This window comes from Leptosomus discolor, chromosome 3 (assembly GCF_034619465.1).
Source record: "Leptosomus discolor isolate bLepDis1 chromosome 3, bLepDis1.hap2, whole genome shotgun sequence".
Classification (NCBI taxonomy): domain Eukaryota; kingdom Metazoa; phylum Chordata; class Aves; order Leptosomiformes; family Leptosomidae; genus Leptosomus; species Leptosomus discolor.
Genome location: NC_141393.1, coordinates 38,689,147 through 38,701,157, shown reverse-complemented (window position 1 = coordinate 38,701,157; position 12,011 = coordinate 38,689,147). Strand labels below are relative to the sequence as shown.

At 44.3% G+C, this 12,011-nt stretch overlaps 1 protein-coding gene across 1 annotated transcript; it reads left to right on the top strand.

Moving 5' to 3' along the window:
* The first annotated feature begins 397 nt into the window (after positions 1-397).
* On the top strand, positions 398-8,619 carry ERH (ERH mRNA splicing and mitosis factor). Its single transcript, XM_086463132.1, has 4 exons — positions 398-469; positions 4,317-4,404; positions 5,571-5,691; positions 8,126-8,619. The coding sequence occupies exons 1-4, from the start codon at positions 467-469 to the stop codon at positions 8,226-8,228; spliced, it is 315 nt and encodes a 104-aa protein (XP_086319258.1). The 5' UTR covers positions 398-466; the 3' UTR covers positions 8,229-8,619.
* Positions 8,620-12,011: the final 3,392 nt, after the last annotated feature.

The window sequence follows — 12,011 nt, the reverse complement described above, 5'->3', positions numbered from 1 at the left end:
GCCCACCCGCCCCTATCGCTGCCTCGGAAGCCAAGTGGCACCTCGGCAACCCAGCACTTCCACTTCCGGGCCACGTCCTGGCCCCGCCCCCGCTCGTATTATCCTCTACGCGCTTCCCGACTTTAAGATGGCGGGCGAGGCCGAGGCCGCCGGCGCAGCGCCCCGCGGCGGGAATGAGAGGTTCCCTCATCAAATATGGCCGGCGCGGCCGCTCCGCGCTTCCCGCGCGGCCTCGCCCCCTCCAGCCTGGCGCCACCGCCCACTCCCGGCATCCTCAGCGCCCCGCCGTGTGGCGCTCGGGCGCCCGCCTTGAGCGTGCGCATGCGCGTGCGCTTGCGCAAGCGGTGCTCTGGCGGCACCAGCTCTGTGACCGGCCGTTAGCGCGGCGTTTCCGGCGGGCGCGGGGGCTTGTGGGGGAACGTCGCGCGCCTCTTCTCCGCGGCGGTACTGAGGAGCGGGAGCCGCCATGGTGAGCAGGGCGGGCGGGACGGGACGGGACCGGGGCTCCTCCTCGCGCCCGCCTGGGGGTGGGGGCCGGCTCCGCCAGGCCTGCTTTCCCTTCCCCGTGGGGCAAGGGGCGGTCGCCAGCAGCGCGGGCGGGAAGACGTGGTCGGTAGTAGGGAAGGCCGCGGCTGCCGCTCCGGGCCCGGGCGGGCGGCAGCACGTGCTGGCGGGGCAGCGGCCTCGCCGAGTGCCGCCCCGCCGCCTCTCCGGCACAAAGGCCCTGGTTGCTGTCGGGGAAGGAGAGAGAGGGTGAGGCTTCCGGCCCTGGCGCGGAGCGGGCTCGCCCCGGAGCTTCAGCCCCTTCTCAGGGTGCTTCTGGAAGTGCAGCTCGTCCTCGATCAGCGCTGGCTTTGCGGATCCTGCCCTAAATGGCTGATGGGCGTTAAGTTAAGCTGTCTCTGCCTGTGGTGCTTTCCCTGCTCCTCCCCAGTACTTGGAGGAGGGAAGGGCGGGGGGTTGCGCTGGCGGGCTGGTGAGACGGCACGCTGAAGCACAAAGGCCTACCAGTCACAATAGCTTGCTGCATTCGTCTAAAAAATTTGAACATGTTGAAGCAGGTTGGTGTCCTGCGGTGGAAGGACAACTGCTTCTGGGCTTCCAGCGAAGTTCTGCGTTTGCCTGGCACTTGCTTAAAAAGAGTTAACTTTTGCCAGGATGAGCAGCTACAAGCTGTGTCATAGAATCACAGAACTGTTTGGGTCAGAACGGACCTTAAAGATCATCCAGTTCCAACCCTGCTGCCGTGGGCAGGGACACCTTCCAGCAGACCAGGTTGCTCAAAGCCCCATCCAGCCTGGCCTTGAACACTGCCAGGGAGGGGACAGCCACAGCTTCTCTGGGCAACCTGTGCCTCACCACCCTCACAGTGAAGAATGTCTTCCTAATATCTCAGTCTGCCCTCCTTCAGTTTGAAACCGTTACCCCTTGTCCTATCACTGCCCTCCCTGTTGTCCAAAGTGAAAGGTGACACTTAAACCACTTTTTCTGCCTAGCAGAAGTAACTGAAAGGCATTTAAGTGTGTGCAGTGTAGTGCTTGTATTTGCATCACTGCGCATCTCGGTCATACAACACTTTTTATATATAATATATAAATTTTAATAAATAAAGTTTATAATAATATTTTTTTAATTTTTTTTTTTTTTACTTTATTGTTGAATAGACTGCAGTTCGTGGAAACCTCTGGGCAGACGCTGCCTAGCTCCTAAGTCCTGCAGGTTTGGCTGTCAGCGCTGCCTTAACCGTTTTTACAGGGTTGTGTCTTCATAACTGGAGCACTTTCTACAGTGCTCTCTAGAAGTTCGAAACTGGTGTAATATAAACCACGTGGTATCTCATTCAGTGTCCTGACTAACAGCAGTCAGTACCCACTGTGCTTTTAACAAAAATGCAAGAAAATTTAACATACGTGTCAGAATAATAAGAGTCTATATTGGGCTCTTCCAGATAACCTGGTCCTAACACATGGAGGTTTATGGATCTTCCCTTGTTTTGGTTTTCTTCTTCCTAACAAGTTTTATACCTGTAGGAAAACATAATAGTTCTCACTCACACTGATGCGTGCCCTGTCACCTAGGGACATATTCAGTAGGGCATGTAATAGTTGAAGGAAATTTCTCTCAGGCTTCTGAACTTGTCACTTTTTTGTACTTATATGGTAGGAGAGGAGGAGCAATTTTATCAAATCAAACCTTTTTTTTTTTCCCCACTTAAGGTAAAATAATGGGAGGGTCCCAAAGAAATACTGGAGATGTAATGCATTAATTCTATAATATGGATGGTCCCAATGGCATTCATTTTAATAATTTCCAGGCCAGTATCTGATAAGGATATTGTAAAGTGTCTGAAGCGATAAACAGTGTAAAGTCAGAAGCCCAAATAGTTTCTACTGCAAGGTTCTGAAAGAACTGGCTTACGTATCTGGCTCACTGATATTTTTTTCTATAATCTGATTATTGGGATAATTCAAAATATATACATTCATTAACACTCAAAGAATGGGAGGTGTAGCCTGGGTATTTATAGGCCTAAAATGATTCCCCAGCAAGATACTGAGAGACCAAACACAGAATTCACACCGTTGCAGCACAGTTCTGTAGCTTCTGGTCAGCTCAGCTTTCTTAGGGTTTGTCAAACAAACACAACTATTTTTTAATACTGAGTTTAGTTGAAAGAAGTACTATGTATATGTAATCAGACACCAGAAATTTAGTTTGCAAGACATCCTGATGCTCAAATAATGCAGCTTTGTTTAGAACACTCTGACTAAACTGGCCCACACACCTCATCGGGTGCTGTTACTGAGGAATCTTGAGTCAGATGATCCTAGGAAGTCAGAGCTGCAAGTCCCAGAATCAAGTCTTGTCATCAGTGACCAGCAAATAAAAATGATAGTTCTGGAAAAAGCATTTTATAATAAAGTTTGGCAACCACTTGGACTCCCTGGTAAGACACGCCTGTTCAAGTACAATACACTTGGGAACAGCCAGATACCAGCCTTCCTTGGGGAATTCCTTTCAAACCTAGCGTCCTCTGGCACACATGAAAGCAGACTTAAATGGTCTAGTCTCCTTTGTGTGATTTTTGTTGCAGTACGTGGCTCTGGACTCCCCTCTTTTTCCATTTCTGATTGGGAAAAGTCTTGCTGCTTCCGTTTCTTTATCATTTTTTCCTGGGGTTCTCTGTATCTCCTTCTGCCGTGTTACTTGAGACAGAATTTAAAGAACTGAAAACGCTATTCCAGGCATGGGAACACTGTCAGTCACGGTACAAAAATTTGTACCATTTTCTTATATGCTCCTTGTAAATCCTAATATTTGCCATTGTTCCTTTCTGTCGCTGCATTTGATGTACACTGAACTGGTATCTTCACTGCTATGTCCAAATTGTGGATTAGGATTTTTCCATCAGCAGCTGATTAAACCCAATAATACGCTTTGGTATTGGTTTCCAGTATATCATAGTCTGCAGTTGCCTCCATGAATATTACATGTCGGGTGCTCACCTCATATATTAGCACTGAAAATGTTGGAACCAGTTAGCAGCACTGGAAATGGTGTGTTGTAGCGTGCTTGCAAACTTTCTGTGCTGTGGAACCTGTTAATTAGATCACAGATTGTGTGCACTTCAAAAATCTTGCTGCTTGTTTGCTCAAATTACTTGCTGTAGCCAAGTGAAAAATATTACAGCTACAACGCAAGCCACAGACTGTACAGTCGTCTAAGCACAGGCTCACAGACTGACGTTTGGAACAGTTGTCTGTGCGTAATTGCTGTTTCCGTAGGCTCACCGAAGGATGAAAAACCAGTGCATCTGTTTTGCAGGAAAGAATCTTGAATACTAAGTGCAGATTTGTTGTATCATTTGTGTTTCCTTGAAGTTAAATGAATAACTCAAAATAGGTATTTCTGTTAAAGTCGTTAAGGTGAGATTGGCAGTGAAGTTGAGCTGGAGTCTCTCCTTGCTCTTTACTTGGGGTATTTAAAACCTTACTGTCAGCTTGCATTTGGAATAAAATACAGTACGAAAACCAAAATAAAGAAAATACAACACGGTAGCTGCTTTACAGGTGATTTTACTTGTTTTAAAGTTACCTAAGGATTGATAGGACCGATTGGAAACAAAAATTATTAACACGGCTTATATGAACAGTAAATGCTACTTGGAAAGTGTCTGTGTCCTTGATTGCTAGTTCAGTGTTTTAATATTCTGCTTCTTTTTAGTGCTTCATTCAGATAAATAACTTAATTCAAACAAAAAAATAATTCAAATTTTGCAAGTAACCTGTTTTCTTGGTGTTTGTTTTATTTCTCAGTCTCACACAATTCTACTTGTCCAGCCTACCAAGAGGCCAGAAGGCAGAACATACGCTGATTATGAATCGGTGAATGAGTGCATGGAAGGTGGGTGCAGACATGGTAGTCGAAAACTGTTGTTAAAACCCATTTTTGCCATATTCCCAAACTTAATAAGAAAATAAGTTGCTGTTCATGTTTTCCCAAGGTAATCCACCAAAAAAAATGCAAAAATGTCTCATTCTTTTAGTTTGCTTGTGTTTTGGCACTAAAAAATATTATTCTTTGTTTCTAAAACCTCCTTTTTATATTGTCTCTTTTTGATTTAACCAGATTGAACCACATTCAGTTCGTGAGAGTAGACAGTATTTATTCTTGGTGGGGCCATGCAGCAGACTTGCCTGACTGCATTTTGCTGCAGGATCAGAGCCTAACTTTCTCACTAATTTCTGTGCTAACCATGTGAAGGAGGGATTGCTACTGGAAATAATACGTAAAATAAAAGTATGTATGTGTGCAGTTGGTACATAATTTGCAGCCTTATGGCATGTGTGCCAGAGGAAAAATCCTGCGTGACTTTAAGAGGCACACAGTGAGCTGGGACAGAAGATTGAAAAGCTACAGCTGTGTGATTTGTATGTGGAAGTTCACTTAACATTAAAAATTCCATTTCCAGGCAAACAAGAGCATAATAAAGACCATGTAAAGCCTCAGTGCTAGCTTTAATATTATATTCTTCTCAAATGTATCTGAATTATTTATGGGCTAGCTTAACTAAAACTGATTTAAATTCACGTACAGGCCTGTCCTGGCACTCTTACGTCTGTAGCGCTGTGTGAGTCTTTCTGGAAGAATGATCTTTCCTATGAGATTTGAGTAGCTTTATTTGACATGAGCTCTTTCTCAGGTTTTTGTACAGTAAGAATGATTGTTGCAATTGCTGTCTTAAAATTATTAGAAGGAGTTTCAGGTTTCCCTTGGAGCCTCCTGCTTGAAAAGTTACATCTTTGACAGAACTAAAACTTTCTCCTCTAGATGATGATGATGCTTCTTTCCGTGCGTCTTACCTGATTTTATAGTGTTATGTTTCAATGCAGACAGCTAGAACAAAAGCATTTCAGCTCTGCAAAGTCTGAGTAAGAAGTTTGTGTCTCTGTTTTCACAGTAGTCATCTCTAAACTTTTCTGATACCTGTGGTTCAGTAGCTGAAGAGGTTTCAGCAAATACAGTTGTTGGGTTTGTAACAGGGCATTGTTAATCTTGTTTCCCTGTAGGAGTCTGTAAAATGTACGAAGAGCATCTGAAGAGAATGAATCCCAACAGTCCGTCCATTACGTATGATATCAGCCAGTTGTTTGACTTCATTGATGACTTGGCAGACCTCAGCTGTCTTGTGTAAGTTCAGTTGTACAAGTCCATTTCAGTGACTTAGGGAAGTCAGGAGCCTTCCATCTAAACTCTTACATGTTTTATGTGAAATCTGGTGAGGTTCTGGGTGAGTTTTGCACTAACTGCTTGTGAGGCAGCAGTATTGCAGCCAGCGTGCCGTGTTGCCTGCTCCAGTTAACTGGGTTGGAATAAAGGATCTCTAAAGAAAGCTTAGAAAGAAACTGCCAGTTCACTTGATTTTAGTCACATTGCAGCTCCCAGCATTTCAATACTGAAGTCCAACAGTTTAATACAGCTATGTATTTTATTATTGCTATAATCTGTTTCAATTGGGGCTGCTTTGTGCAGTTGGTCCGATTCTTTAGGAGGCACCAGGATGACCACAGAATTTTATTCAGCCGAGGGCTGTACTAGTGATACGGTGGAAGCCTACTGAAGTGCATTGCAGCCAGTGTTTTGATCACGGTGCAGCGAGGTGCAAGTTTCTGTAAATCCTAATGAAGTGACTGAGGAACAGCCCAATCCTGCAGCAAGCCCTAGCCGATTGTCTAAGTGTTCTTGCAAATACATCCTCTCCAGTTCTTATCTGTGTGTTAAAGTTGTGGGCAAGCAAGGGCGGTCTGGTGTACTTTCCATTCTGGTTGCACTGTGAGATCAGACGTGAAGTTTCACTATTCAAGACATAACTTAACATTGTGACTAAATCACTTAGCCCAGATCATGAGTACTTTCCATACCTTAAATTTCAAGGAGGTGGTTTGATAGGATGGTGGTATCAACTCTGCAACATTTTGTAGGAATAAGGATACAAATCTCATCTTCAAATAATAACAGACATAGTATTTGGCTTTCGAATCTCAAAATTCTAGAAACTCTTTTTAAGCCAGTAAGTATCTGGTGTGGACATTCCTGCAGCTGTACTGCTGTGTCTGAAATCCCAGCGCAAGTATTTGTGTAGCTGCACAGTGAACAGCCTTTGCCAGTTAATTCCAGTTTAAAATAAAAAGCTATTTAAAAAAAAACCCTGAGTATCAGATTGCTTCCCTTTGCATTCTGGTGTACGTACATAATCTCTGTTACTGACAGTGACTTACTACAAATGCCATTTACCAGAGTTTTCAGTAGAATAAGTAAAACAGGTTTACAGTTTCTGCAGTTACCTTGTCCCTAGACATTCTGCCACGTTTGATCTTCAGGTGTCATAGTGCTGGGCTGATGCAGTTTGAAGGACACACTTTGGTGTCGTTTCTCTCTCGGGCTGAAGCTAGCTATTTGCTTTAGGAAGTAGCAACTGTTTTCTGCTACAGTCTTGTGCCTTTCTTAATGAGGCTTGTAAACTCAGTGTTGTGCCAAATTCTACTTCAGCTTATAGTTTTCCACCAGATGGCACACGTAGCACGTTGTGCGCCAGATGTCTTCTGTTCCTGGAGATTCCTAAGGTCCTTGCGATCTGGTCTGGCATGTAGCATGACAAATGAATTGGCGCCGGGGCAGAAATCAGTAACTTTTCCTGAAACCAGCATTTCTTGTACTGCACTGGAACTACGCCTACTGTTATAGCAATATATGCTGAAACTCCTCCTATGGCCTTGAACCAGCTGTGCTGGGTTTTAACTAACAAGGCTTTCTTAGAAACGGTATGCTCAGGGTTTTTCCCTTAGCTAAGAATGGTAAATTGGTCTGGATTGAGTTAACTCTGGATTTTTACTTAGCTTCTTGCCAGTGACCATCTCACCCTTCTTACCTGATTAGAAATATGTGTACCAAGATTTCAAGACTTACGGGACTTCAGTAGTCCTTGAAGCATTCACTGAAAGTACCATCTTCATCAAAAAAAACATTCAAGTTAAATGACTTAAGGGGGAAAGGAGGGCACGAATCTACCAGGATAACTTCATGCAATTTGCTTTCATTTTTCAGTCTAATTCTGCTTCAGTTCAGCAGTGTCTTGAGTAACTGAGTTCTCTGGCCCCAGCAAGAAATCTTGCTAGTGGACTACTTTTATCAGGTATCCCTGAGTAGCAAAGAAAGTGAGTCTGTGGGTTCTTGTTTTCAGTTTGGTTTTTTTGAAGCAAATTAGATCGTTTCCTGGTGGAACTGTTCTTCATTCTGAGCTCCAGAATATTAAGGTGCTCCATTTGTTGTCTCCCCCAAGTAATTATATTCATGAATTAAAATGTGAACAGTCGCTCAGTAGTCCTTGGAGCATGTAGTTTTATTTCAGGTTCTTCCTGATGTGCTGGGCATCTGTTTTTTAGGGAACAGGATAAATCTGTTTGGTAAGTGGTAGTTCCCATCTGCTTCTGACAGTACTTTTGTTCTGTACCCAACTTTCTGCCTCACGCACTTGAGGACGCTTAATCGTCTGTGAAGTTCTTCTGGTAACGTACTGCAGGGCAGACTGATACAACATTCACTCATTCTTTTTTTTCCTCCCTAGTTACCGTGCTGATACTCAGACATACCAACCGTACAATAAAGACTGGATAAAGGAGAAGATCTACGTCCTCCTCCGCAGGCAGGCCCAGCAAGCGAGCAAATAACGGGGTCACCCTCACAACATGGGTTTGGGGGAGGGCTTGGACAACAGGTGTGTACAGAGTGTAGTAGTGAACGTTTTGTATTATAGTCATCCTGTTGCCATCTTGTTAAACTCTTTAGCCAGGACTGAATGTATTGTTAGAGATACAAGGATTTTGTTGGGTTTGACTTTTTTTTTCAGTGTAAATGGAGAAGAAAGTGCAACATCTTCAGCTGAGTTTTGTTTTTCTTTCCTCTGGTTAGCTAATGGTCCTACCTTATTTGAACCCCCTGGGGCTGTTCACATTGTACTTTGCCACGTTCACTGTATGTGCCCTTCTGTGGGGTTTCCAACGTTTAGTTATGTCCTCGAGACGGTCTTAATGGGGAATAAAAACCTACCCTTTAGTTAAACTCGAGTGCTGAGTTTTATGGGTTTTGCCAAACAACAAATTAAATCTTTCTTGCCTGTTTGCCAAGGCAGAGGGCTCAAAAGGTCCTGTGGACTGAACCAGCAGCTGTGTGCTGTATTACAGAATTAACATTCAAATTCTGGCCCGCCAAGTTAACTCTTCTGGCCTAGTCCTGACTGCTGTCTTCCCTGAGGATCTTTGGGAAACAGCAACCCTTTTGCACTCTAAACTTGATCTTTCTACAAGGCATTTATATTCAGGTAAGTGTGTCTGCTCTGGAATAGGTGATGGGTGAGAGCAGGGTGAATATGTCACATCACAGACCCCATGAATTAGTCTGCTTCCAGCCTTCCCCTGAGAAAGGAATAGGCAAAGGAAATTGTTTTGATGGGGATCTGCCCCAAACCGCATTTTGTGTTTACAAAGGATAAGGACTTAACTGCACGCACTGTAAAATCGTTGCTGCCCCTGGGTATCTGGAACGCTGGTGTCCTTGTAGTTTTGCTGTACTGAAAATGTTTGGATTGGGCAACACCTTAGACCAAAATGTACAGTGGGTGGCAAAGCTGCCTTGGTACTTTGTGCTTTTGCGTTAGTCCACAGTTTGCCTGCTATGGGTGCAGGTGGGAGTCTTAGACTGTACAGCTATACTCAGCCAGGAGCAGTTCCAGGATTAAGGGAGGGATGCAGTTCTCTCCCAGTGCACTGAACTTCCTCATGCACATCAGCAGTTTCTCGCTGCAAATGGATTGGCTTAACAGAATCTGGGCTGAAATTGCCTGTCTGTGGTAAAGCCTTAATGAAAAGAGCTTCACTTAAGTGACCAGTAACAGCTGCTGAGGAGTTGGACTGAAGAGACAGAAATTCTTAGAAAGATATCAGGAAAGGGTGTCAAACATTTTTCCTCAACACAAATACAAATTGGAGATTAGACCTACTAGTTCTACAGTCGTAGTGACCAGGAATCAGTTCGATCTGCTAATATCAGAACATGCTTCCTTGATAATAAATAGTGATTTTCAAAACATAGTAGATCACAAGTATACTAATCCACTTAAGGTTACTTAAATCCATAAACACTTCTGTACAGAAGTTTTAAATTTATATCCAAATGCAGCTTGACACAGTAAGTAAAACACAAAGTTCACTATTGCCCCATATAACAAAATCCAGGTTTAATATAAGAAATGGTATTTAAACAGCTTGTATAGCGAGTAGTAAAACATGTTCTTTCCTAAAACGTTTTAAGGTTAACTTTTGGTAAACATTTACAATTCTTTTGGTAAAAATTCCACTGTTCTCACGGTGGCTCATCCTAAGTGCTAAGGAGGATGCAATTTTGCAGTCCTTAAATGAAGCCAAATAAAAATCCCCTCACGCTTCCTATCATATTAAAATAGTGATTTAGTATTTTCCTCATTCTCTGAGCTTGTTTTCAGTTTAAGGAAAACCACCAAGTGGGCTCTCTCCTCGTGGGAAGTGCGAGGAGCATGGTGAATCTATAGTAATCAGGAACTTGGAACATAACACAGCTCTTCCTTCAAGGGTACCTCAAGTTTGGTCTGATTAAAAAATAAATAAATCTTTCTCTGTCTTGGTTTTGACTTGATAACAACTGTGCAAACTGAGACCAGTAAGCAAGTACAAAATAGGGATTTCTCATGTTAGAGCAGAAAATGGGAAGAAGGTACTTTAAAGCAGGTGGTAATAAACATTTCTCCTTTATGAAAGGGACTTCGTGAAGGTATGTTTTTTGGAAAGTAAAAACAAGCTTTAACTTCATGGACTTGGAAAATGCGAGTGAATGTTCCTTCTGTACCTCTGGAGGCAGACTTGGCTTGCTGCTGATACAAAAATACGTCTGCAGACAACTGTAAGAGAACGCACTTGGCCATTATCTCTCTCTCCCCCTTGTCACCCAGCTACAAGTCTTTCTTTTCCTGAACTAAGCAACTAGTTAAAACTCGCTAGTGCATAGTTCTTGAGCTGCTGTTCTCCATATTCCTTTAGAGTTGCCTTTTACTTGATTAACAGTATTTGTGAAGCAACAGCTCTGTTGCTTAACTGAGCAGCTGACTGGAAGAAAAACAGCTGCAGCATCTACCTGATGTGCAGCTGGTTGGAAAGAAGAGTCTGGAAGGCTGCAACTGACCGCCGCCTTCAGCGCGACAGCAAAGAGGGTTATGAGCACTTGGAAACATCCAACGTGCTGGTAGACCGGCACTCACTATGACACTAGCAATGCAGTCTGCTCTAGCAGGGCAGGTGAAACATTACTCCCCAGTTTGCTGCTTGGCTCCTTTCCAGTAAAGGCCACAGCAGGGCGTTCTGGACTTCTCCAGCTGCACCTGTCCTTAGAGGCATGGCCAGCACTTCTACTGAGAGAGACCAGGCGTTTGCCCGACTTCAGCTACTGTAAAGGTGAGGTTTGGCAGCAGCGTTTTGCAAGTAAAGCCATAACCGAGCAGCACAACTATAGAAGGTGTGTCAGGAAAGAGCCCGTCGGCCCGCGCACGCTGTGTCTGCGCCGGTCGGTGCCTCTGCCCTAAAGGGGAGGGAGAAGCAGCAGCGCTGGCCGTGCCTGCTGCGGCGTGGGAGTAAATGCTGAAGTAAACTCAGTCAGCTGTTTCTGCAGGAGATTCACACAGGATGGCAAAACGGGGATAAAGAATGGAATTGAGAGCCCTAGTGTTTCCAAGGGTGGAAATAAATTTTTTTTAAAACAAGTCCATTAAAGCCGAGCCTCAGTCCAATGAGATGTACAAGCCTTCACCCATTTGCCAGGAGCACAGAGCAACAGAGGTGCTTGCCTGACTTCTGCTTGGCTTGTGGAGCCACGAACCATGCTGCGTCTCTTCTAACCATGGAATAGGCAAGTCCTCTGCTACTGAGCTCAAGTTGAGGCCTGACCAGAATGGTACAGCTCATTTCTCGGCATGGCTATTCACCAAGTAAACAGCAAGGTGAAGTTCTGCAAGATGGCCGAGCTGATCTAACAGTTCACTGCTGCTGAAAGGCATCACGCTACGTACAGAAGGGACACTGGGTGTTATGGGGAAGGGGAGAACAGGACTGTCAATCGGCACTAACCAGCACTTAAATAAATAAATAAACCAACCCTAATCTGAGGCTTTGAGAAGCTTGGTAGATGCTGTTGCAAAAAACAGTACATAAACTGGTGTGTCTGTGTGTATATACCTATAAAGGACTGGTTTATCTACCATTGCATGCTCCTGCCAGTCAGCAATGCACTAGGGCAGGCAGTAACCCCACTAGGATTAGAATTTGAGTTGTATTTGACACCACAATGACAGCAGGATCACTCTCTCACAGGCATCTCACTCTGCAGCCTCCTTCAGTGTGCTGAAAGAGGATTATGAAAAGCAAAATTGA